Source organism: Amblyomma americanum, chromosome 2 (genome assembly GCF_052857255.1).
Source record: "Amblyomma americanum isolate KBUSLIRL-KWMA chromosome 2, ASM5285725v1, whole genome shotgun sequence".
Taxonomy (NCBI): domain Eukaryota; kingdom Metazoa; phylum Arthropoda; class Arachnida; order Ixodida; family Ixodidae; genus Amblyomma; species Amblyomma americanum.
In genome coordinates, this window is record NC_135498.1 from 39,429,259 (window position 1) to 39,456,964 (window position 27,706).

The 27,706-nt window shown below is 45.7% G+C and overlaps 1 protein-coding gene across 5 annotated transcripts in view; it reads left to right on the top strand.

Annotated features, from left to right (window-relative positions):
* The window catches only part of LOC144121052 (uncharacterized), a 173,026-nt gene that overhangs the window by 23,415 nt on the left and 121,905 nt on the right, over positions 1–27,706 (top strand). For 2 of the 5 annotated variants that reach the window (XM_077653970.1, XM_077653971.1), the window contains exon 1: positions 18,161–18,273. The exons of the other annotated variants lie outside the window; for them this stretch is intronic. In XM_077653970.1, the coding sequence (XP_077510096.1) occupies positions 18,268–18,273 (6 nt within the window). In that variant the 5' untranslated portion in view covers positions 18,161–18,267. Of the gene's footprint in view, positions 1–18,160; positions 18,274–27,706 lie in introns of those variants that run through there. 5 annotated transcript variants of the gene reach the window in all.

A 27,706-nucleotide genomic window follows, 5' to 3' on the forward strand; every position in this document is an offset into this window, starting at 1 on the left:
GAGACGCCGTAGTGAAGGGCTCCGGAAATTTCGACCACCTGGGGTTCTTTAACGTGCACTGACATCGCACAGTACACGGGCCTCTAGAATTTCGCCTCCATCGAAATTCGACCGCCGCGGCCGCGATCGAACCCGCGTCTTTCGGGCCGGCAGCCGAGCGCCGTAACCACTCAGCCACCGCGGCGGCTAAGCGAAAAACTAAAAGAAATGAACAACACCTCGCAGAATATTATGCCGGTTTTCCTAATCGAACGTTCTGAGCGCATTACACGACACACTAAGTAGTGAAGGGCTACTCTTCATGAATGTTTTAGCTGTTGAAATACGAAAAATAATATCGTGGACGAAGTGCACCAACTATACAGTACCAATGCAGTAGCAAATTAAATACATCAGATTAAGATTAATGTCTCAAAAAAATAATTTTTCACAAGCAAAACTGACATGCACTACACCTCGTATCGAGTTTTGTGGGTGCGACTGATTCGCTGCGCTCCGGACAGCGCGACCACACATTCGCGTGTTCACCCTATGAATGGGCCTGTACACACATCAAAAGTCTTCAAGCCGCAATCGTTAGCGTTTCAGCCGTGCAGTGCAGCGTTCAAAGCACCAGTCTACAGCATCTTTTGTAAGGCGCGAAGAACCCGTGTCTTGTCTCAGTTTTTCAAAGCCCTTTGCTCGTGAAAGGAACACTAAATCGCAATACTAAGTCAAGCTACACTGACTGACTGTCTAGAGTCCTCTGAAAGCAAATATGTCGTTGATAATAATAATAATTGTTTTTTTGGGGGAAAGGAAATGGCGCAGTATCTGTCGCATATATCGTTGGACACCTGAACCACGCCGTAAGAAAAGAAGAAGAGGTGCCGTAGTGGAGGGCTCCGGAATAATTTCGAAACACCTGGGGATCTTTAACGTGCACTGACATCGCACAGCATACGGATACCGAAAACTAATCGCGGATAAGCCAAAAAATTGCATGCAAGCACGTAAAAATGAAGTACATATGGCGCTATCACTCGCGGATTTCTCCAACTGCGCCTGGCGACGATTACTTCTCCACTGGTTAATAATAATAATTGGTTTTGGGGGGAAAGGAAATGGCGCAGTATCTGTCTCATATATTCTTGGACACCTGAACCGCGCCGTAAGGGAAGGGTAAAGGAGGGAGTGAAAGAAGAAAGGAAGAGAGAGGTGCCGTAGTGGAGGGCTCCGGAATAATTTCGACCACCTGGGGATCTTTAACGTGCACTGACATCGCACAGCACACGGGCGCCTTAGCGTTTTTCCTCCATAAAACGCAGCCGCCGCGGTCGGGTTCGAACCCGGGAACTCCGGATCAGTAGTCGAGCGCCCTAACCACTGAGCCACCGCGGCGGAGCCTCTCCACTGGTTAATATTGGTTCTTCGCTTGCTCGTACAGCGCTCTTTCGGCTGCAGTCGACATCTGCCATCGAAAAACTGACCGTGTCTTTTCGATAATGAGCTTGAATCATAATAATAACTGGTTTTGGGGGAAAGGAAATGGCGCAGTATCTGTCTCATATATCGTTAGACACCTGAACCGCGCCGTAAGGGAAGGGATAAAGGAGGGAGTGAAAGAAGAAAAGAAGAAGAGGTGCCGTAGTGGAGGGCTCCGGAATAATTTCGACCACCTGGGGATCTCTAACGTGCACTGACATCGCACAGCACATGGGCGCCTTAACGTTTTTCCTCCATAAAGACGCAGCCGCCGCGTTCGGGTTCGAGCCCGGGAACTCCGGATCGTTTTTTCATCGCATTTTTCGAGCGGTTGGTAGGAAGATGGACTAGCACATTCCAAGGTGCATCCTCTCGGCTAATTTAAACACGCGTTCGGCGTCCCACGGAAATAGTGACGGTAAACTGATTTTTATATATTGTTTCGCCGCGGAGTTCGAGGAAGAAGAGGAGAGAGGCGCGCACAGTCTGATCTGGGCTCTGGGCCGTCGGCGACCAGCTTTCATCCACCGAGCTTACACCTGTATTAAAGCCATTTCATCCGCTACAATATATTTTTAAGAACGTAGCCAGAAAGAAATGGCCTCAGGGAGGGGGGCACGTGCAAATAAAGCCGTTGCTAAACTGACTCAGAAACAGCTGCATTTCACCTCCAACCCGTGTTAATAGGCAGCACCAATCCACATAAGAAACGCGTCGAGCGTGACCGCAAAAAAAAGGAGAAACCAAGAATAAACCAGATAAAACTGACCAGGATACTCAAGAATAAATAAAAACGAATATACGTCCGCCGCAGTGCAAGCAGCGGCGAAATTTTATTTCCGTTTGGAACTCTAGAAGAACGAAATACAGTCATTCACCGTTAATGCGACACCCGCTGATATGGAATGCCCGTATTATGCACAGTTTTTGTGGGTGCCAAGCTTATTCAATTCGTTTTTGCCTCATTATTATATAAACTTTCTCTCCTGGCACTACACAGATGATTGGTTATCAGGAAATGAAAGGCGCGGTATCTGTCTCACTTCTCGGTGGACAGCTCAACCAAGCTGAGAGGAAAGGAAAGAAGGTGGGCGAGAAAGAAATAAGAAAGAAAGAGGTGCCGTATTGGAGGTCTCCGGAATAACTTCGACCGCCTGGGGAAATTTAACGTGCGCTGACAGCGAAATTTTCTTCCTAACGCCTTCTTTTATTTCGAGGTTATTACTTGTCTTGCCCTGGAAGTTTCTGTATCCGTACTAGAGATGCAGTTTCCACATCAGGTCATGTCTTCCAGCCCGACTTTAAAAACCACTAACGCGTACGAACGCTGAATTTCCTGAGCTAGACGCGAAAACAAGTGCAACGAAATCACTTGACTCCCTTTCTGTGAGGTGCCCTTGGCTTAAAATAGCAACGAGATAACATCAAAAGACGCGCGACACACTAATTCGTTCAATTCGTGACCGCTCTGCCGTCGAGCCACGCTTGACAACGAAGAAAACACTTGAGAACAGTGCGTCTCTGTTTTCCCTTGATGCGGAGGCAGTCCTGCGCCAAATAGCTCCACTTGCACGACATATGTACGGGACACTTATTCACAGATGACAAAACTAATACTGTCCGTGGATAACACCTGAACACAGAAAACACCGAACGTGACAGCGTTGACGCATCCTAAGAAATTCGATCTCACCGGAGATCTACCAGCCACAGTCGCGATAATGGGCAGGCGGCATGTCACGTGACGCAGGCTTGGTATTGTCGCACATAACTACGTCATAAAAATGACATCGACGTGAGCAAATTTCGTGGGCGATTCGGATGCGGACGAATTTTGGGAATTTGATTTCGTATTTTCTCATGAATGCGGCTACCTTTCCGTTAACAACAAAAGTGTTTCTGAGGAATACTGTATCCATATTTTTAAGCTTTCTATTTCCTTTTAGGGTCCCCTTTAACTCGCCATGAGTGATCCACTTAGTTGGATTAAAAGCACGTCGTGTGGCTCCGAGGATTTTTGACACAGAATGTACGGTTGCCAATGGCAACGACTTGCGTACAGTCTTGTGTGTACAGACTTGCGGCTTGCTCATACTTTCAGAACTAATATTTTCTTCGTCTGCAGGACATCAAAAAACCTCAGCTGCTATTAATGTAAAGGTGACGTCGATTAGTACCGTAAAGAATAATAATTGTAATTAATACAGACGTGGGCCGCCGCGGTGGCTCAGTGCTAATGGCGCACGGCTGCTGACCCAAAGATGCGGGTTGGATCCCGGCAAGCAGCGGTTCAGTTTCTATAGAGGAGAAATTCTAGAGGCCCGTGTACTGTGCGATGTCAGTACAGGTTAAAGAACCTTAGGTGGTCGAAATTTTCGGAGCCCTTCACTCCGGCGTCCCTCATAGCCTGAATCCTTTTCAGACGTTAAACCCCCCTAGACCGTAAACTAATATAGACGTTAGACGCAGTATCTCTGTCTGGGAAGAGTGTGGCAGATGACGCGGCATTTTGGTAGTTGGCAGCTCTTAACTTTAGAATGAATGGTTAAGATAACTAGATATCTAGTTGCCATGGCAAGCCACTTCTGCAGTGCAACTGCACTTAAAGCAGAAGAAAATTGTCTTTTCAAGGATCAGAAAAAAAAAATTACGAAGTGATCGTAGATTAACTAAAAAGCAGCCGAAAAGTCGAGGAATTCTGCACGCCACATTTCCAGGTGCTGAGTAGCTCAAGCGATCAAGCATCGTAGACTAGCTTCAGTATTTATTTATTATAATTCCATTTTTTTTATGCTGCGTTTAAGACGGCGGGTCTCGTTCTTAAGAGGAAATTATTTCAGCAGCAGGCTAAACGTGGGGCAAAGCGAGAAAATTGTGGTTTTTTTCAGGGCCTAAACAAAAATAATGATTTTATCCCAATCCTCACAGCTATGTCCTTGTTATATTGCTCTCAAGGACGGTCCAAATATACAGAAAAAAAAAACTGTTTGACCGCCTGGCGAAGATGACGCGAAGAACGCTGCGGAGCGCATTAAGAAGTGCTGCTATCACGAAGCATTTTGATGCGCCTAAAGACGCCCACAGCAAAACTGTAAAGAAAGTGAGATTTCAGATAAAATGAGGTGGCGTTGTAACCGGAGCTGCGCACTCGAGGAAATTGTACAGCACATTCTAACAATAGAGCAATCTCTACTCGTTTGGATCTAGAATAAGGTCAAAAAGCTTGTGTGCATCTACCGCGAATTGAACCAGATCGCTTGTTCATTGGACGGAAACGGAGTGAAAGCGTAACAAGACTAAAAATAAACCAAAAAGTTGTGATGTTGGCGGGGTAATCAAAGGAATCACGGGGAAAGGCTACGCGCCAAACCTGGATGTTGGACTACCTGGTCTGTAGCAGATCATGGAAAAAAAAAACAGTGCCGGTTTCTGTCTGGATGCAGAGTGTATCTTGCCGATAGGCACAGGGAGCTTGTGCAGATGCCTGTGGAGAAAACTTCATGTGATTTCATTGCGAGACTCATGAATGATTTTAATTTTAGGAGCGCTTCTTATTCCTCTTCGTGCGCCGCGTCAGTTTGGCCCATTGGTTGGGGGAAAATGATACATTTCGAAAGTGACAATGTCAAAATTTTACTGAGTTCGGCTTCAACCATCAACTTGAATTTTCCTCAGCAAAATGCCAAGGAGGTAGGAAAAAATTCCGTAATATTTGTCTTTTTTATATATCTCGAAAACAAAATAAAGGCGTGGTTAATCAAATTTTTGTTGCGGTTTTCTCCATCCTCTTCTACATAGTCTATGTAATGTTTGAGTTAAATTTCCATCTCGGTTCATGCACTAAAAACTTTCATTTATTATTTAGTGATTCCGGCCTGCTTACGCTCTTGGTAAAATCTGGCTGACATCCTGCCTTGGGTGTCTTTCAGCACTTCATACAATGTCACTGCTGAATTCTTTGTACGGCATTCATTTAAGCTACATACGTCACGTTGACGTCCAATTTCTTTAATGAGAGCACTGCGCCACAAGTTTCGAACATGTCCTCGTGTTGTCTGAGCGTGCGAACTCACTTCAAATCAGCTTTCTAATATGGCGCCGCCCAAGTCAGGTAGGGACTACTGTCGGCTCATTGAACAACTCGAGCGAAAGGTTAAAGAGAAAAAAATTGGTCGGAGCAGGTTATTACTGTACTTGAAGAACCGTGTTCGGAGATCATAGCCTCGGGCGATCTTGGTGGAAGTGTCAGCGCAGAGGTTGTCTCTTCGACTGCCGCGTGATACTTTGCCGAAGAAAAAAAAATTAATGAAAGGAACGAGGCCAGTTCCAAATTTCAACCGAAGATAGATTGCTGAAACTTCCCAATCACGAAAGAGCTCGCTGTATTTTCGGTCCTTGAGAGTAAAAAAAATTTAAAAAAAACGTTCCATAGGAAGCGTTGTCGTTTGATGATAGTACACTTATCGATACACTTGAAAGATACGGTAAAGATTCTATGTTGATGCTGCATAAAAAAATAAACTGGAGACCTCAAATATTTATGATAATTAGTAAAAAAATAGTCACGGGCTTTAGAACTCTCACATCAGAACAAAAGAACTAAGAGAAAAATTTTGTCTACTTTCGCGATTTGTAAGATTGAACGTAACCATTTTGGTACAAAACAAGTAAATAAGAAGACATACAATTTCGATGGTGGGGAAACAATAGAGAGTAGACTATGCAACATTGGCCTGCTCTAAAAAAAGCAAATTTTCATAGACAGTTGAAAACGAACTTTGGAAGCAGCAATTAAAACATGTCAGCGTAAGCTAGGTCTGAGATGGCGTGTTCTGAGTCCTGACTATAGTTACAACGCCGATTTTAAGAGGGCATGGCTTGAACAGGGATGAACGCACACTCATTATTCGTATTGGTGGGTGTCGAGTATTGGTTTTTGTGCCGGAATAACAACTGCGCACAACGTAATATCACGGTGGCTTTCAGAGAAGTGCGAACGACTACAATGCACCGTATAGCTCCGCTTTGTTTCCTCCTCTGTTCTTCATGGATCGCTTGTAGCGAATGCGCCCAGCCCAAAATCAGGGCTTATGTATTGCGTAACCTAAGCTGAGTTCACTGGCCGGGAGCCAGCTTGATTAGAGCGCGTTATCGAAAAATGTTCCATCCAAAGTTTTGTAAGCTTACGTAAAACTGATGAGGCTCACATTGGAGCGAATGAATGTGGATGAATGGGGATGCTTTTAAGGTTATATGTAAACAGTTTGTCAGCCTTGCCTCTACATGGCTATAGAATACAGAAAAACAGTGATCAGGTAAGAAAAACAGCGCTTATTTTACCAACCTTAAAGAGCGGTCGTTCCTCTCAGCATACCCCTTAACAACTATGAAGACGATCACGTTACGGCCAGCAGTACCCATAATATTCTGCGGCAGTGCTTAATAAAGCTTGCGAGGTTTAATGCTACCGTTGCCGGCGAATCTGGTGAAATTTTTCCATTTATAAGCCGAAGCCGAAGCCATGAACTATGTCACGCATATTATGCATACAACTGAACGGCACGTGTCGCATTTCATAATCTCTTATGAAGCAAAACGTGAAAGCCTGGGCATTCATGGAGCAAATCTTTCCGCATTCAACGGGTTCTTTTGTCACTGAGCATAATAGTGAGCTTAATAATCTAGCCAGAGCACGTTGTGTTCTCTGGATAAGTGCTGGGCTTTCTTATAGCTCTTTATGGTGCCCGCGTTTTTAATTTCGGTGCTTTCGACTTCATTAGCACTGGTGAAGAAAAATGCGCCTTTGTGAAGAATTATTTGTCAATACAAAGCAGACTGTACGTCGTAAAAGAACCAAACTTATTCAAAGGAAGTTCATTAACGTTTTCCTAACAAAGATAGACAAGACAATGGGAAATATTACTGCACCTACACCGTTTAGAAGAAACGCACTTGTCACCCGAGAGGGTTTCTTCGTAAATGTTATTTCAGTTTACGTTCCCTTTCGACAGCGCGAAAACTAATCAGCCCGCTCAAGCTTTTTCTCTCCATGGGGGCAGCAGGAAGGTCCCTAAAATAGAGTATCGTAATTATCCAGGTGGAAATGAATGCCGTGGGCTAAGGCAACAACAGCACAGTGTGTTGTGCCTGCTTTGGTAGCATAAAAGTTCCGCTTTAACAAAATGCCGTGGGCTAAGGCAACAGCAGCACAGTGTGTTTGGTCTGCTTTGGTTGCATAAAAGTTCTGCTTTAACTAAATGCTATGGGCTAAGGCAACAACTGCACAGTGTGTTTTGCCTGCTTTGGTAGCATAAAAGTTCTGCTTTAACTAAATGCCGTGGGCTAAGGCAACAACTGCACAGTGTGTTTTGCTTGCTTTGGTAGCATAAAAGTTCCGCTTTAACAAAATGCCGTGGGCTAAGGCAACAGCAGCACAGTGTGTTTGGTCTGCTTTGGTTGCATAAAAGTTCTGCTTTAACTAAATGCTATGGGCTAAGGCAACAACTGCACAGTGTGTTTTGCCTGCTTTGGTAGCATAAAAGTTCTGCTTTAACTAAATGCCGTGGGCTAAGGCAACAACTGCACAGTGTGTTTTGCTTGCTTTGGTAGCATAAATGTTCCGCTTTAACTAAATGCCGTGGGCTAAGGCAACAACAGCACAGTGTGTTTTGTCTGATTTGGTTGCATAAAAGTTCTGCTTTAACTAAATGCCGTGGGCTAAGGCAACAACACCACAGTGTGTTTTGCCTGCTTTAGTAGCATAAAAGTTCCGCTTTAACTAAATGCCGTGGGCTAAGGCAACAACAGCACAGTGTGTTTTATCTGCTTTGATAGTATAAAAGTTTTGCTTTAACTAAAAGCCGTGGGCTAAGGCAACAACAGCACAGTGTATTTTGTCTGCTTTGATAGCATAAAAGTTCTGCTTTAAATGCCGTGGGCTAACGCAACAACAGCACAGTGTGTTTTGCCTGCTTTGGTAGCATAAAAGTTCTGCTTTAACTTAATGCCGTGGGCTAAGGCAACAACAGCACAGTATGTTTTGCTTGCTTTGGTAGCATAAAAGTTCCGCTTTAACTAAATGGTGTGGGCTAAGGCAACAACAGCACAGTGTATTTTGTCTGCTTTGATAGCATAAAAGTTCTGCTTTAAATGCCGTGGGCTAACGCAACAACAGCACAGTGTGTTTTGCCTGCTTTGGTAGCATAAAAGTTCTGCTTTAACTTAATTCCGTGGGCTAAGGCAACAACAGCACAGTATGTTTTGCTTGCTTTGGTAGCATAAAAGTTCCGCTTTAACTAAATGGTGTGGGCTAAGGCAACAGCAGCACAGTGTGTTTTGTAAGCCTTGATAGTATAAAAGTTCTGCTTTAACTAAAAGCCGTGGGGTAAGGCAACAACAGCACAGTGTGTTATGTCTGCTTTAGTAGCATAAAAGTTCTGCTTTAATTAAATGCCGTGGATCAAGGCAACAACAGTACAGTGTGTTTCGTCTGTTTTGGTAGCACAAAAGTTCTGCTTTAACTAAATGACGTGGGTTAAGGCAACAACAGTACAGTGTGTTTTGTCTGTTTTGGTAGCATAAAAGTTCTGCTTTACGTAAAAGACGAGAGCGAACAAAAGCTGACAGAATCAGTAAATTAATTCTGTTGAAAAGAAGCCAATGTCTTCTGCTTTGCGTTATTAGGTCTTGCTAACTTTTTAGGGCCAGCTTTTTTTTCCTTTCAAACTACTGAGTAAAAATCATAGTTTCTATTTTTTTAGGAGAGGGAGAAAATCACGTTTTGTTAGCGAAATATTGAACGGACCCGGAGAAAAACTACATATATTTTTTGTTCTTAGTAAAAACCAGTCATATGGCTGTTTGTGGGGATGCTGTTGTCCGTCCGGCAGTAAAATATGCATTTACTGCCAAAGAAATTCCGCTTAAAAATTTTCCGGCCACTCGATTAAAACTCGTGACATCTACAGCAAAATGGACTCCGTGATCACCGATGTGTGAATAGCGCTGTAGCATGGCGTGCGACATCCGCGTTGAAAACTGCTTCAACTCGTGCAATTTAGCTGCGAAGCCCTCCAGTCCTGGCAGCACCTGTATTTCATTTTTTTTCTAGCTTATAAAAGCTGCTTTTTTACTGAAAGAAGAGTATTTGTCGTTAAAGATAGGGTGATCTATTGATACAGGCGAACATCAGTATGTAATCAGCGTACCTTCAAGTTAGATACAAGTTGGTGCATTCCTTTGTTCAAGTACTTAACGTCGAAAGTGTTCCGTTTACAACAAGATGAGTGAGTCAGTTCAGAGTAACTGTAGAGCTAAGCAGTTCTCACTGCCTACGATAAGTATTCGTGCGCTCAAGAGGTGTAATCTATCTTTTATGATATCGCAGCTTCAAAAAGTAACTGGTTTGGTTCATGGGCTTTAACGTCCGAAAGCAACAATGACTATGAGCGATGCCGCAGCGGTGGGCTCAGGATAATTTTGACCATCGGGAGTTTTTAACCTACTGACATCGCATAGCGCCGGGGTCTCTATACATTTCGCCGCCATCCAAATGCGACCGCTGTGGGCGGGATCGAACCAGCGTCTATTGGGATCAGCAGCCGGGCACCATAACCACTAAGCCACCTTTTTTTAAGTTTACTAGTTGTCGTCATAGCAGTATAGTAGTTTATTTCATTTGTTCTAACCTCACGGCAAACGTCATTTCGAAACAAATTTGCTTGAAATGAATGAAATAAGGAGCAAAATACAGGGAATATTATCGCAAAGTAGTATAAACCTAGTATAATTAAGTTATAATCTTATCTAATACATCTCTAAAACTTTGACAAACAACGGCGGCTCAGTGTCTTTGCAGTTGGACTGCTAGCTAATTTCAAGGTAGCGGGTTTGATCCCGGCAGCAGCACCGTTATTTCAATTGAGAGATCCAGATTAATTTAGATCACCTGCTGTTCTTAATGTGCGTTGACACCACACAGCTGATGGGAAGTTTTTGTATTTCGGTGGAGACAAAATACAAAAAACTTTCCACCAGCTGTATGATGTCAGCGGTGTTGCAAATGGGTTGCAAGCCCCAAGGGTAGCGTTGGCCTGGCGGCCTGGGGCAAAGCTGGAAACATCCGAAGGTCCCGGCAAAGGATGAGTCGACTGGCAACAGAACTTGTTTATTCTGGCATCGCAAAAGAGCAGCCGGTCAGGGCGACCACGTTACTCGCAGGAAGAAATCGAAGTCCCCCGTTGGCGTCCGGGGCAGCTCCCTTTATACCCACGGAGTCGAGGGCAAGAAGGAACGGCTTGGGAAGAGGCGTCCGATACGGCGACGCTTGAACATGTTCAGACGTGACGTGCGCGTCCGCCGGGCCGGCGCCGGTCAGACCTCCTCGCCTCCCAGTTGGGGAGCTCCTCTCCCCGGCTGCCGCGCTTTGACAAGCGTGGGCACCAACATGCACACACACACACACACGCACACACGACGACACGTGGCATTGAAACCTGCCTGGACGCGCTTGGCGGGAGGCGTTACGGCAGCACTGAACGGGTCCAAATGACCGCCGCTTTGAACGAAGCCCCGGCGTCCGTTGCATCCACGCCGGCTATACCGCGCGTCGTAGCCGAAACGTAACAGACCGCCCCGCCGGGAGAAGGAGATCCCGATGGTCAGGGGACTGCATCCGCTGTCCGGAGGGATGTCGCTCGATGATGCTCGTAATCGAAACCGATCGTCCCTCGACGTTGCTTGAGCGCAGCGCACAGAGAAGGCCTCGTTCACATGTTCAGGATCACACAGGACACTGCAAAGTGACTTCGGGAGAGTTGCCATTTTTGTGCTCGTTCCCAGCAAGCGTAAGAACTACGCCGAAACGCAACCGCTCAGTCAGCAAGCACGAGACAACCCTCACTAAGCTCTGCCAGGCTCTTTCCCCTTTTATACTACTGCCTAGTTCCTTACAGTAGTCAAGCAGCACTCAGAACGCGTCCACAAATTGGAAAATTGCACTAGAAAGCACATAATCACTTTGAAACACTAAACAAAAGCAATATGTTAAAAATCCTGCCTCAGGAAGAAAACATCAGTAACAAACAACTTTGAGGCGGATTCCTACGTTAGGGGCTTCGACTTAAGCCATCGGCGTTACCGTTGAGACTCCCCTTTTTGTAACGCACCTCAAAGGAATATTGTTGCAAAGCGAGGCTCCAGCGCAGGAGGCGGCCATTTTTGGGAGAGATGGTCTGCAGCCATTGGAGAGGGCAGTGATCCGTCTCAATGATAAACCTCGAGCCGGCTAGGTAGCATGACAATTTCTGAACGGCCCACACGAGACACGCACACTCTTTCTCGGTGGCGCTGTACGCCGGCTCACGACAGGTCAGCTTACGACTAGCATACAGGACGGGGTGTTCCACTTCTCCATTTTCCCTTTGGCACAGTACAACGCCCATGCCTCGCTCACTAGCATCGCACTGAACAACGAACCCTTTTGTGTAGTCTGGCGATCGTAGCACAGGCTGGCTTGTTAGGGCGCTCTTTAGGGCGCTGAAAGCTCTTTCCTTTGTCTCGCCCCAGACGACTGTTTGGGGCTCTGTTTTTCTTAGAGCATCCGTCAGGGGAGCCGCGATATCGGAGTACCTGGGGATGTACCTCTGATAGTAGCCGGCGACACCTAAGAACGACCGAATATCGGTCTTCGTGCGCGGTTGCGGGAAGTCTCGCACAGCGGCCACCTTTATTTCAGAGGGGCGGCGACGACCCTGTCCAATCACGTGACCGAGGTAGACAACCTCGGCCTGTGCTAATTGGCACTTGGGAGCCTTGACTGTCAAGCCCGCTTCGCGCAGGCGGGTTAGCACTGCCCGCAAGTGTGCCATATGCTCAGACCAGGATGCGGAGAATATCGCTACGTCGTCTAAATACGGTAAAGCGAATTCTTCCTGTCCCCGCAACACTTTGTCCATGAGGCTCGAAAAGCAGTATGGCGCGCTCTTCAACCCAAAACTCAAAACTTTAGGACGGAATGTTCCCATTGGTGAAATTAACGCCGCATACCTACTAGCCTCTTCTGTAAGTGGAACCTGCCAATAACCCCTGACAAGATCTAGGGTGGAAATAAACTGAGCGCTACTAACTTTCTCAAGGCGCTCCTCGATGTTAGGGATCGGATAAATTTGATCCTTAGTGATGGAATTAAGCCTGCGGTAGTCGACGCAAGGACGAGGTTCCTTGCCCGGTACCTCAACTAAAATCAAAGGGGAGGTATAATCACTCTCACCCGCCTCAATAACACCGAGCTGTAGCATTTTCTTTGCCTCAGCCTCCATAATTTCGCGCTGGCGGGGTGACACCCGGTACGCCTTGGATCGTACTGGCTCTGGGGAGGTAAGTTCTATATCATGAGTAAGGACAGAAGTCCTACCAGGCCTCTCAGAGAACTGACCTTGAAACTCTTGTAAGAGTTGGTGTAGTTCGGTTTTCTGCTCAGCCGACAGCGGTGCTTTAATGATTAAGTCACTAATGACCTGATCAGTGTCTTCCCTGTTCGTCACTGAGCCTAGTCCCGGAAGCTCGACCGGAAGCTCTTCTAACTTTCCCGTGTCAGGCATTTCCTCTCCAGTACCTGGTGCCTTCAACGCTACAGGCTCAATTTTATCCAGTTCTGACGTGCTAGGAATATCAGCTTGCTGCGCCTCCGACCCTTTTTCATTGTTCGACAACGTCGGCCCCGCAACTACCGCCTTTGCAGCGAGCTCCCGAACTCTCGATCTGGTTAAGGCCTGAACGCTAGCCTCACCAAACAAAAGTCCCTTCTCGCGCAGGAGGTGATCGGACCTGTTCGAAAATAGGTACGGGTACTGGGGGGGGGGGGGGGGGGGGCAGCATAGATGACACTGCGGCCTCCGTCTCAATTGCTCCGAAAGGTCCTTCAATAAGCACTTTTGCTACGGGCAGACACACGCTATGAGCTTCCACGGCTTGCTTGATCCATGCGCACTCGCCCGTGAACATATCGGGTTCTACGTAAGAGGGGTGAACTACATCCATTGTAGCTGCGGAATCACGAAGCACTCGGCACTCTTTCCCGTTCACGAGGAAGTCTCGCATGTAAGGCTCGAGAAGCTTCATGTTCTCGTCAGTGCTGCATAATGACAAAAACACGACTTTTGTTTTTGTTTCTGGACACTGCGCCGAAAAGTGACCCGGCTTCTGGCACGTATAACACACGCGCGCTTGCCTCGTCTCGAACCGCTTTCTGCGTTCGGCTTCGGCTGCCGCCGTCTCCTTACGTTCGGTCGGACTGCTTTCACTCGCATCCGCACTACGTGTGTCCCCCCTTGCTCTCATGGGTGTGAACTTCGGCCTCTCAGACTTGGAGCGAAATTCACCCGTTTGACCGTCCTTAGCTCCGCGAGCCCGACGCGTCACAAACTCCTCGGCTAGCTCGGCGGCTTTAGCCACAGTACTAACGTCCGGCCTATCCAAGACCCAGTACCGCACGTTCTCAGGTAACCGACTATAAAACTGTTCTAGCCCGAAACACTGCAGAATTTTCTCGTGGTCACCAAACGCTTTCTCTTCTTTGAGCCACTCCTGCATGTTTGACATAAGCCTGTAGGCAAACTCTGTATATGACTCGCTTCTGCCTTTTTCATTTTCCCGAAACTTCCGACGGAACGCCTCCGCTGACAGCCTGTACTTTTTTAGCAGACTCGATTTCACTTGGTCGAAATCCTCTGCCTCCTCTCTCTTCAAGCGAGCGACTACGTCGGCCGCCTCGCCGGGTAACAAAGTGAACAAGCGCTGTGGCCACGTTTCCCGAGAGAACCCCTGCTTCTCGCACGTTCGCTCAAAGTTAACCAGGAACAAACCAATGTCCTCTCCAAGCTTAAACGGCCGCATCAGGTCAGTCATTTTGAACGGTACCCGTTCTCCTGCACCGTGTGCCTGACTTCCATTACGAGCGCGTTCCATCTCTACCTCGAGACGCTTCATTTCCAAAGCGTGTTGACGGTCGCGCTCTTCTTTCTCTTTTTGCTCTTTACGTTCGCGCTCGTCTTTCTCTTTTTCTTTTTCTTCTTTACGTTCGCGCTCGTCTTTCTCTTTTTGTTTTTGTTCTTTACGTTCGCGCTCGTCTTTCTCTTTTTGTTCTTTACGTTCGCGCTCGTCTTTCTCTTTTTGCTCCCTCTCCTCAATGGTCTCAAGGCATTCCGACAGCTCGTCATCCTCAGCCTCCAACTCAAGAATAGCCCTTAGCAGTTCTGGTTTTCTGAGTTTGTCTGAGACATCCAGACCCAACTCTCTTGCAAGCTCCAGCAATTTCGGTTTGCGCAACGACTTCAAATCCATGGCTGCTCCGAATGCTGCTTTCTCTACTGCCTACTATTGTCTTGCCGCAAACTAACCCGGCAGCAACGACAACCACAATTACCAGCTCTGTTTCTGACACTAACAAAAGCCTGGCAAAACTCAGAAGAAGAAAGTCCCGCACTCACCAAACCTCGCAGCCAAGAATTCAGCGCCGTCGTTTCGCTGCAGGCAACCAGTCATCACACAGGGCTCGGTGCACTGCTCCCGGATGGTCGTTGTGCTGCTCAGCATACAGTTGACCGCATATCTTCGCTGCTGGCCTCCGTTGTCGGGATCTCACCGCTGGCAACCAGTTGTTGCAAATGGGTTGCAAGCCCCAAGGGTAGCGTTGGCCTGGCGGCCTGGGGCAAAGCTGGAAACATCCGAAGGTCCCGGCAAAGGATGAGTCGACTGGCAACAGAACAACTTGTTTATTCTGGCATCGCAAAAGAGCAGCCGGTCAGGGCGACCACGTTGCTCGCAGGAAGAAATCGAAGTCCCCCGTTGGCGTCCGGGGCAGCTCCCTTTATACCCACGGAGTCGAGGGCAGGAAGGAACGGCTTGGGAAGAGGCGTCCGATACGGCGACGCTTGAACATGTTCAGACGTGACGTGCGCGTCCGCCGGGCCGGCGCCGGTCAGACCTCCTCGCCTCCCAGTTGGGGAGCTCCTCTCCCCGGCTGCCGCGCTTTGACAAGCGTGGGCACCAACATGCACACACACACACACACGCACACACGACGACACGTGGCATTGAAACCTGCCTGGACGCGCTTGGCGGGAGGCGTTACGGCAGCACTGAACGGGTCCAAATGACCGCCGCTTTGAACGAAGCCCCGGCGTCCGTTGCATCCGCGCCGGCTATACCGCGCGTCGTAGCCGAAACGTAACAGCGGACGTTAAGACAAGCAGCTGATCTAAATTAATCCGAAGCCCTCCACTGCGGCGCCTTTAATAGCCCAAGTGTTGCTTAGGGACGTTAAACCCTACAATTCACAATTCGCGAAAACGTTGATTGTTTCCAATGAATGCAGCACCGGGGCGATTTCGCTGCTTCGACTGCCGAAAAAAAAAAAACAAGGCTGTCTTTCTCAATAATGCTTCGAGGAAGGCAGCCCGACTGGCAATTTTACGGCTATGGTAAGAATATGGCGAACTTCGATGCAACGGTCACTCTGGTACTTTTGTTGAGGTGTCAACACCTGCTATGAAACCGAGTTAACCCATTTATTTTTAAATGAGAAAGTAAGCTCGGCAGAGAAAGAACAGCTTTCGTGGCTGTTATCGAAACAGTTAAGTTGTAATTTGAAAGGTCAAAACGAGCAGCGTTATTTTCCACAAGTTTTAAAGTATAAGGTACTGGTAGAGTGCGGCCCTGCCGCTGATGCCTCGAACCTGGCTAGTTTCAGAAGCAGAAGTGTTTCATAAAATAGCTTTAGGACAGATGGAGGGGCGGAGAAGTTGCGCCGTGAATAAAGCATAGCAGGGCTGAAAGAAGAAGTCTTAAATTCAAGCAAGAAGCACTCGGCTACTGATCCGGAGTTCCCGGGTTCGAACCTGTCCGTGGCGGTCGCGTTTCGATGGAGGAGAAACGCTAAGGCGCCCCTGTGCTGCGGGTTTTAAGTGCACGCTAAAGATCCCCAGTTGGTCGAAATTATTCCGGAGCCCTCCACTACGGCACCTCTTTCTTCCTTTCTTCTCTCAGTCGCTCCTTTATCCCTTCCTTGACCGCGCGGTTCACGTGTCCGCCGTGATGTGAGAGCGATACTGCGCCATTTCCTTTCCCCCCAAAATAAAAAAGTTTTCAATTTTTTCCAAAAATAAACCCGACCGCGGCGGCTGCGTTTTTATGGAGGAAAAACGCTAAGGCGCCCGTGTGCTGTGGGATGTCAGTGCACGTTAAAGATCCCCAGGTGGTCGAAATTATGCCGGAGCCCTCCACTACGGCACCTATTTCTCTTTCTTCTTTCACTCCCTCCTTTATCCCTTCCCTTACGGCGCGGTTCAGGTGTCCAAAGATATATGAGACAGATACTGCGCCATTTCCTTTCCCCCCAAAAAAACCAATTATTAACCAATACTGCAACTTGACGCCAAATGGTGGGCCCCTCAGCTGTGCAGGGACCAAAAAAAAAAAAGAAGAAAGCCATAGCAGCGCGTAAAAATATGACGTAAAAAGTTATCAATCCTACAATTTCAGGGACGCCGTAGCACATGGCATCGAATAATTTCGACCACCTGGGATTCTTTAACGTGCTGACATCGCACTGCACAGGGGCCCCTAACATTGCGTCTCCATCCAAATGCGACCTCTGCTGCTGAGATCGAACCCGCGTCTTTGGAGTCTGCAGCCGAGCATCATAACATTAAGCCATTTATTATTTAAGGCAACTATTAGTAGTCATAGTAGTGTCGTAGTATAATAATTGTAGGCCTTGCGCTTCGCCGTAGGGCAAATCTTGAATTAGAACGAGTGACACAGTTTTGCAAATCAGCGTATCCCGGAAACAGAAGCATTTTTGCACACGCGGCTTCCCCCCCCCCCCATACTCTCCGCTGCACTGTGAGTTACCCCGTAATTTGGTAAGCTGCCACGTCAGCTTCCCCACGTACCTAAAAGCTATGCAGCCTGCTTTACCAATACAGGAAACTAACACCTGGGCTTGGACTGCTGATCAAATTACAAGCTTTTAAGTGAAACCGAGTATGCAATACTCCAATACTCCGTGCTTTGTGATTCCTGCAAAATGTTTAGACGTTAGCAGAGCGTCTATCTGTCGTTCAACGTACGTAAGCCCAAAGTGCTTAGTAAAAAGGAAAATATCAGTGAGAGAGCTAAAATTTAAATCCAAGACGTTAGCACAATGGGCGACCTTTACGCAATAACTGAACAAACAGTAGTAGTCAATGGCGCGTGGCTATACTCAAACCGCGACAGCAATAGTTTTACGACACTCTTCTTAAAGGACAACATACTCTGAGACAGCACAGTAATGTAAGGAAAACCCTCCTCACTTTTATAATTCTTCATTTTTCACCGGCCACACTCATTCACTGCCAAATGCCATCCAAAAACCGTGAAGAAATTATGATATGCCTATCATGTATTCGTATGCCTCCCTTGGAACAGTAGCCAAAATTTCACGGGGATTGCGTCAGAGTTAAGTCAACCTGCAAGTGTATACGAACACAGCACAAAATACGGAGCTAGGTACGCTTTCCGCATTGACTCACTACAGAGCTGCAGAGACAAATTGTAGAAGATCCTATCCAGCGTGGTATGTTCTCTGATAAGAAGTGTAAACAGCAGCGGACGCCGTGCTATCGGCTCTACTTCTCGACAGAGCGCGCGACTCGCCCGGAGAAGGACGTCTGACTGAGTCCGCTGCAATCGGCTTGTCGCGGAAAGAAAAATGCTCTGACAGGTTCGTCTGGGGCACCGCATTGTTCGCTTACGGTCGAAATGCCTGTGAGTATTCCTTGCTGCTTTTTTTGTTCACGATACGCCTTTTGTTTTCTTCCGTTTACTGCCTTGCTTTTAAGCCTCAAAATGATCGTTTTTAACGAGTGAAATAAGACGAGAGTCTCAAGTTGGCCAGCGCAAAGTGCACTCCGTAGTAAACGGGGCAAAAACACATTAGCTCGGGCGCTAGTACTGGGAAGCCAGTAGTGCGTACAGAACTCGTGCGCAATTCGATCATGAGCACAACTTAAAGAATTCGGTTAGAGGAAGTGAGATGGATTCTAAGGAGGTATATTTAGCATCTGTGAAGTGTTCGGTGTCCTTAGCTACACATCGCATTAGCTCCCTTCTATTCGTAGCAGACCTGTGGAAATCTTCTCAACGATAGTCTGGAACAAGTCGATGTGTGAGCATAGGTTCCTAAAGAATAGTACGTAAAATTGGGGATTTAAATAGGTCACCAATATGAGGATTACATAGGTTTTCGGTTCCTGGCAGTGCGATCTCGAAAAAAAGACGTCGTTCATCGAACTTTCTGAAAGACATTAAAGAAAGATACTCCTGTCTGCGGTGAAGGCGATTATAAACATAACTAGATGTTTTATGATCTGTTATACCAAAATTTTAAGCAAAATGTGAGTTTCAAGTACTGCAGGATATGCAACTTTCGTGTGCACCACAAAACTCATTATTTCTTCAAATGTACCAGTCTGATTTATTTTTTCTTGCCTTCGCATAATGGAGGGGTACAGGATATCGAGAATGCCACGTGTAACTCGTAAACTTTCTCTTCTGTGATTTTATGCGCCGCGAAATATTAATAAATGCCACGAACTCGCAGGTTTGAACAATTTAACGTTATGGTTACCTTGAGTGTTCCAGATCATGTTAAAACATCGAGCGCCTGTGGCCATTAACATAAAAACACAGCAAAATGTTCTCCACAGCTGCGGGCAAAAATAAGATGAAAAGTTTCTGTCCCACATCCAATTTCGTTGCCTCTGTGACAAAACTGGGTACACCTTAGTCAGTACAGTTCATTCGAGGAGCCTCTCTAATCGATAAAATTTGCAAGCAATCACAACTTTAAAGCAACATGTTTGTGTGTATATTTATTTATTTGCCCTAAGTGTACGACGGTATCTGTTGAGGGGTTACATAAAAAATTAATAGCAAAGTCATGAAAAATATACATTGAAGCGAAGTTCACGATAATTAGAGCAGACTGCGCCGAAAGATTGTACAAATAAATTTCAAAAAGTACTAGCTGCAAAAATGCCACAAAACAGCCAAGTGTATAAACTATAAAGAAAAGGATTTAAGCCTAAAATGCCAGCAAAGCGCCATGTGTCTCACACATGTCACGAAAGCAACAGCAGGAAAAAGCAACTAAATTCCGAAGGATGGGTTTCACCAGCACAGGACTTGAAAAAGAAAGGGCAAAATGTATAAATACCATATTCAATGTGCTTGTGATGACAGCACAGTAGTTACAGCAGCTTCATCCATACGGTGATCCGCTATTTCGGCTGCCGATAGGATAAGGCGGTTTTAAACAGCGGACGTATTGAGGACCAATGAATCGCAAAACTGGTTCATTTTGCAACGGAAAAATGCCACCTTTGTGTCTGTGATCGATGCCATCTAAAACGTAACATGCTGACGTTGTCAATTACTTCTTAAAAATGGGCTTGTCGTGAAAGTGTGAGTGTGAGAGAGATACAGAGACCTTATTAAAGAACGCACATTAGGCGTTCAGCATATCTTATTACTGCGCCAAGTTGACCAAGGCAAGCTGGTCTTCCAACAGCGCCGACGACAGTCAGGCACTCCAGGAGAGAGTTGAGGGGAAGGGGATGTAGTGACTTGTCAGGGCGACATGACGGAAGAAAAGGCAGTACTTAAGACACGCATATAGAGCAGGGCAGTTGAAACAAAGACGGAAATGAAATAGTCGGGAAGATGCAATGATACATCTTATGCATTAAGCAAAGGCGGAATACTTTCCTAAGTTGCGGCAGGAGTGTTGACTATAAGTTTGCGTTCGCAGTTGTTACGCTAGAGTTACGGAAATAATCCCAATGAATTGAATGAACCACTGGGAGATCAGCTTCTCTTGACTGTGGTCCCAGAAAGTTCCCCCGTACTCGGATTCAGAACTAACTATATAACTCTTTCTGAACCAGCAAATGACGTGGATGCAATGTATTCGGTCCCCGACTAAATACTGCACAGACACCTAGCTGCATTATGTGTAGCCATTGTGATAGGTCTAGAGGCTGCTAATGTCTTAACCAGAAGTAACGTACCTTCCGGCCTGATGACGTCATTTTCTTCCAGCACATTGGAATTATTCAGTTTGGTGGCGTCAATTTCCTTCAGCAAAACAGGAAAGTTTTTAACTGAGGAGGCATTTTTTTCTCAGTTAGGCTTTTAATGCTCCCGAATTCAAAAATTATTTTAGCTAAAAGGTAGTTGAAAACTCTCGGAGACCCAGTTGCAAATAAATGGAAGCCTTGTAGGATGAGAACCGCTAACATCACGGTGTGAGCAATGACAGCCCCGAAATTTATGCACTAGAGCTAAGCAGGCTCTGAACTACTATTCATCGATTTATCGGGGATACGAAATACTTTTGAAATATTAGAGTATTGGAGTGGGGGGGGGGGGGGGGGGGTACGGCGAGTTGCATGGATGTATGGATATGCCGTGAGAAAAAGACAGTTGCTGCTGACGTATCGAGCGGCCAGACAGTACTTTAGCATCGGCAGTCCTGAAAACTTTGCCGCAGAGCATTTTCCACTGTCTCCTGTGGAGACGTTGCTTTCCCAGAACCGAAATATTTTCGCTGTTCCTGTCACCCGTCTGAAACTATGTTTTGTGATCTGATTTTATGCGCTTATGCAAGTCTTATGCTGGCTCTGACGAAGCAGTGAGCGCCGAAATGTGAGCTCCATATGCCCGCATAGTCTAAAGGACGCCTTATAAGAGTGTGGTTATGCTTACCTTTGTCCCCTAGTTTTCAAAGGTTTCATTTCCACAACTCAGGAAGCAAAAGCTTTTTGGTATTTTGCGAGTTCCATAACAAGTGCACTTATCATTTTTCAAACTACAGTTGTGTAGGTATGTTTTAATGCTTTTTAAGCGATATATTAATTAACTATGGCAGCTTTCTTGGCTGGGCGGCATGAAAGTATCCTCTTCTTGCTCATTTACAAACTGCAAGTGGCAGGATGCATGAAGGCGACGAAATCAAATGTCTTATTATTCGCATTTGCTTTAATCATTTCGTCGCGTACATCGACATGGCCATCTGCAGATTTTCCACGCCTACACTAGTCGGCCTTTGCATACAGCCCGCGGAAACATTCCTTCATCATCCAGCATCCATTTTAAACGCACAACAGCTTTACAGTAGGATGTTGTTTAGTGTTGATAGTGCTTGACACATGATGTCAATAGTATGCGAGACTAATATTTGTACTCCAGCTGCTCGATCCTCACAAGTATTCGTCAGTCTGGTCTTCATGTGAAGCCACGCCGTGGATAACAAGCGTTAAAAGATATGCAGAAGTATAAATAACTGACTGAAGCTATCGCTTCATATTGGCTTCATCAACTACTGGTTTTCAGGTAATGCCATTAGGTTTTGTTTGTTTGTCTTTGGCCCACGCAAACTACATTTTCTTGGGGGTGTCTTCTTGTGTAATCAGCTTGTTTAGTGAGAGCGAGAGAGAAAACCGGATTCCTATCACAGCTGGCAAGATTTTGTCTTTGTCCAATGAAATCTCGTTACGGTGGAATAATCGGGTGACATCAAATTCTCTCCCAAAACAAAGCGAGTTACGCATACTCGGTAGCAAAGTTTGTTGTTGCTGAATGTAAACTTTTCAAGCTGCTGGCGGCAAATAAGGAGTGAACTGTGAAAGGATCCAGCATTTAAGAACGATATGAGATAGGCAAAAAAAGAGAAAGGCTGAGTATGAAGCTGTGGGTGGATTAGGAGCATGGGCGGAAAACTTGTAGCGAATGACCGGTGCGTTCAGATATGCGTGTTCGACGTGCAGTGTAAGTTACTCGATGCAGCGAGCCATAGAAGAGAAAAACTGAAAAAAAGAAACAGATGCTAGGAATGCCGCAGTGATGGGAAAGCAATTTCAATCTAATTTCTGCTTTGAAACATAAAACACGAAACACCATACAACCCTAACGTCGCGGGAATTTGAGCAATTAATCTAGCAGAGAGATTTTCAAGCCGTTCTAGGTTAGTATTCAGAGAGTCGTCATGATGATCCCAGATAGATAACGCATATTAGATTTTAGTTGTTTTAAATGATTTGAATGCTGTAGCACCTTAAAAAAAAGCAGCAGTTAACACTGGGCCAGGGTTAGAAGCATACTATATTACTCCGCTAGCTAGTCACAGAAGTAAACTAAATCATATTTTCAATGCTTAACTTTAATAAAACAAGCCAGGTATCGAAATTTTACAGCTTATAACTTTTTTGTTGTGATCAGCTTCTTGTTTAGGTTACATGAGAAATTTTAACAACGGACTACTTTTTTGTCGTGTGGGAATTCTGTGCGGCGATCCAGAATGTGGGCAGAGCTTCATTGCAGACTTAAGTCGTATCCAACTATGTTGACTTCACTTGCTTCGAAGCGTGGCGTGTGTGGCCTTTCAGGAACCCCAGCGTTTTGTTATCCAATGAAATGTTCACCGTGTGAACGTTTCAGGACAGATAACATGATGAAGTGAGTCCTATAGGTAATAGAATGCCTGCAAAGATACTACTCGTACACCGCCTATTACAGTGAAACAAAAAAATGTGGTAGGATTTTAACGTAGTTAAACCGAATAGACGAGCGAAAGCAAGTGGTTAGCCAGGGCGGTTCATGGTTTTGCTCTGCTTGCTCGTCGGCACATGTGGCGACAATATTAGTTCGATAGTATTGAAGGGCGTTTTATTGGGAAGTAAGAAGTGCCGGCGACGAAGAATCTTGCACAAGTAAGCGATGAAACAGCGGGCCGAGAGGCAAGGTCACAAGGAGCAGCTATCCAGCACGAGCATCTGCCGTACACAGCGCCAGTGTGTGTAGAATTAGTTCCATAGTAGCACTAGTTGATGAAGACGACGATGTGCAATGCACAGCGCGAGAGAAGAAGAAGAAGAAGAAGAAGAAGAAGAAGAAGAAGAAGAAGAAGAAGAAGAAGACGAAGAGGAAGAAGAAGAATACGAAGACGAAGAAGAATACGAAGACGAAGAAGAAGAAGCGCGAGAGAGTGCCATATTACTTGAGGAGAAGAAGAAGAAGAGTGTTGCAGTTCATCACAAGGCATGATCGGCTGCGGCGATATCATAGTACTCTCGTGTACTATAACCAGCACAGCTATCTGTTCGCGCCGCCGCGGGTTCTAATCCCGGTCGCAGCTGTATTTATTTTATTTACTTATGGTTTCACCAAGTTCATCCTTAAGGTCAAGCTGCACACAAGCTTGGTGAACCGGCTAAAAGGTCTACGGCTCCGTGGGAACGACAGCAGCCCATATTTGTTAGGAATAAGGGTCGCCCACCACTGCCTGCACCATCCTTTCCCACCCCTAATATCAGTCCTAAGAGCCTTTTGGTCAGAGGTGTCAGCGATGGTGCGATTTAAGGTGGAAGTCGATCGAGTCATATACATGCAAAATTAGATGGTTATTATATAATAAGAAAACGAAAAAGACCCAGGAGAGAGCCTTGTGTACCCCGTTAACTTAAGGTAACGGGCCTAGAGGCCTGGTTTTTAATGAGCGCATATTGAGAATGACAACAAGGTATTCTAACCATCTGTGAATATGAGGGTGCAAATTTAAGAGCGATAGTTTAAGCACCATCTCTTAAACAGCGCCAGTTTGGCGGTTACAACCATGACTTATATGTAAGCAGTCAGGAAAAACTGTTCACTGTGTTTACAAGCAAATCCTTTTCGAACCCCATACGGTTAAAGACACAAGAAGTTGTCAAAATCTAAGAAGTTTGTGATCTGCGAGTCAGTGACGCGTTAGACAATTTGTCACGAAAGGCCGATCAATGAAATAGGCGATAGTTAAAAAAAGATAGATTTTATTATCTGGTCTGTAAACAGAAAGGACCGTTACCATCTTCCCAACGTAAGCCAAATGACCTGTAGGCAATGACTGCCAAATATTAGGCGAAACGTTTGCAGAAATACGTTTTATATTCTTACCTTACAGTTATTTTCAATTGAAGCCGATGATGAGTACTTAATATTGTCAATTAGCGAAGTGATGCCGTCAGCTGTTGTGCTTTTACAACGCGATTTTCACGAAAGGAGCTGTTGGGATGAATTTGTGTGTTAGTTCTTCTTCCTCTGCTATAAAGATGAGCCAATTTTTTTCAACATATCGGCTATGAAGCGACGTTTTCTATTATGGAAGACAGGTTCATTATTCATTGCGTCATTGCACCCTTTATAATAAAAACTGTTAGATTTTTTGTAAATGGCTTGTGGTACTGGTGTAAACGAAAGTATAGCATCTATTAATTTCCGTTCACTGATTTCTGAAGGCTAAGTAATACACGTTAGGCTTTTAGGATGGGCAGTTATGGCCAGACATCGGATACTGGCAGAAAATTTCGCAACGCGTGCTGCCTCCGTAATGAGTTGCGTTAGGTTAAAGTTATAACACGAGTCCACGAAATTTCTTTCTTCAGTGTTAGTGGCCGTTTGGTTACAATAATGAACATTTGAAAAACTATGCGCACATCCCTCTTCCCCCCCCCCCCCCCAACTGTTCATACGTTTCCTTCTAAGAGCCTAGTGGGAACACTGGCTATCCTTACTCTATCTGAGGGTCAGCTTCTGATGGTTGATTGTGCGCTGGAGAAAGCATCCAGCTCTGCGCTCCTCAATTGAGAGGACCACCTTCTAAGGCAAAAATCTATTCTAATAACATTTTCAATCTCTCTCTCCAGTTGAAGGGAAAACAGGCACACGGCTTTTTATTCGCCGTCTATGTCTCTAGTTTCCTTTAATTGTCCTTGCCATCGCCTTTCTTGATCGGGTTTTAGAGGTATGCATGAAAGAATATGTCATGCATTGTCAACTTCTCTAGAGCAATTTTTCCACAATGGCTCGTGTTAGTAAACGACAAGCGATCGTTTACAGTCTGATTAAAGTAAGAGAGAGAGAAAAAAACTTTTACCAGTATATCTTCCCCTTATAAATTTCGATGCGTATATATTAAAACTCCTAATTTACAGCCAAATAACATCGTAACTCACTTTATAAAACTATTTTACCACTAATACTTCTTCGATCATCATAAACCTGCGTAGGTTTATTATTACTCATGACAACATCGCGCTGTTTAATATCGGGAGATTTCTGTTTGCTTTCTTTTTTCATTCTTGAGATTCGCCAACAAAATTGCGGCGCAGTACGATGCGGTATACCCAAGTATCTTTTGTAAAACAGCGCAAACAACGTCGGACACGAACAATAAGGACACGGGACGAGCGCTTACTCTCAACTAAGGTTTTATTAGCAAAACCAACTAAGCAACTAAGGTTTTATAAGCACCAGGTGTTACTAATAAAAGCTTAGTTGAGAGCTTCTTGTTCTTGTCCGACGTTGTTCACGCTGTTTTACAAAAGATGTATATATACCAACTCGTCCAACTGAACGTTCTGTGTATACCCAAGTATCTTCGGCACCCGATGAATCTCAATCATGACCGTATTACCAAAGCGCAACCGAATGTCGTCGCCAGGCGAACATTGTATCTAACCGTATCCCTTCCCGGTGGAAACAGCTTGCGTCACGTATCTCATCATTTCGGGCGCCAGCAGCACGTCCTGCGGTGCCAACACCACAACCGGTGGAGAAGCGTGTGGCTCAACGCGTGACGAGAACGAATAACTGAGGTCAGCAAGGGTTCTTCGACACCTTCTTCACTTACCTCGAAGCTCATACTGTCCATACCGACCACAAAGAAACGCGCTAGTCTTTGTGCAAGGGGAAATATACCGGGGGGAGAGAGAGAGGTGGACTACGCTGGTCCTGCCTGCTGAACCTTTCATAAAATTGGTCAAAAAATTTTTCCATTGGCTGGAGAGAAGCACAAAATTGGAGCATTCCCATTGACTGGAAGGAGGTGACGTCACGAGCGAGGAGCGGCTTTCTATTGGATGGAGAGAAGTGACATCACGAGACCGGATGTGACGTCACTTCAAGAAAAGGCATCAACAATGCTAATGCTATCGCAATGCCAAAACATAATGAAATTACGTGTCCCTGTTGATTTTTAATTGCCCAATACTGTGAGACTTTCAAGGCTTTTGCAGGGGTTGGGTCATGTACAGACACAAACAACGGGCTAAGGGTTCAAAAACATGAATAAAAGACTTGCAGTTACCGATTATCATGAGAAAAAAAACTATGAAGAGAAGACGTGCCAGAGGTGTAGGGAAGAAAAAAGAGGTAAATAAAGCTAAGCAAAGAGCAGCGTAGTCATGCCGCACAAGATATTACCTGCTGCACACAGTCAGAGGAAATGTCATCGCGTCCTGTACAGGACAACAGGATGTCAATGCAATCCGTATTGGCTCGGTCACACTCCTTGCCTCCGTGTGAGATAATGATAACACAAAATGGGCCTCTCAATAGTCGCCATGTCACGGCGTGCAATACCGTTCCATACTCCGGTAGCGTTAGGCAAAGCTGTCAAAACAAGTAAAGAAGTATCAATGTACCACGCCGAGGCGAAAACGTGACGACCTGTACTCGAAAGAGCTCACCTGGGACGAGAAGCGGCCGACAGCGGGAGAAAATACGCTTCCAACAGAGACTGCGGCAAGACGTGGAAACGTCAAGCCGTCGTGCGCAGGACACCGCAGGGCGTCCTTCAGAGTTTCCCGGACAATCCCCCTCTTTGTGTGAGAATGAGTGGCCTGTCAGGAGCTGTCCGCAGCGGCTTAGCAGCCCTCCGTGTATTAGAGGTGATGCCCATGCCGAACACAGCCTGTGCGAATGAACCTATATATAAGCGAATATAAGCCAGCACAAGAGGTCATTCGGCTGTTCTGCCTGTTGGTACGGTTGCTCAAAATATGATTAATGTGACTCAGCCATGCTGTTCTCAACTTCTGATGTTAAAATAAAGGACATTTCATTGTCACGTTTATTCGTCACGTAAGAACGAATACAAATAATCTATATGGAACGTGAAATTTCTATACACACCTTTAGAAAATTACGGCACGGTGCCTTACAACCGGTAATCTGTAATAATAACCATTCGAAACTTTTCGCTTAAAAGATTGTGTGCCTCATAACCAATTAAAAAAACAAGCAAAATGCATGTGCAAGTAAACGAAGGAGGGACCGACTATTGAATCTATCCACAATAGCGTTGTATTTACGCGTTGACTTC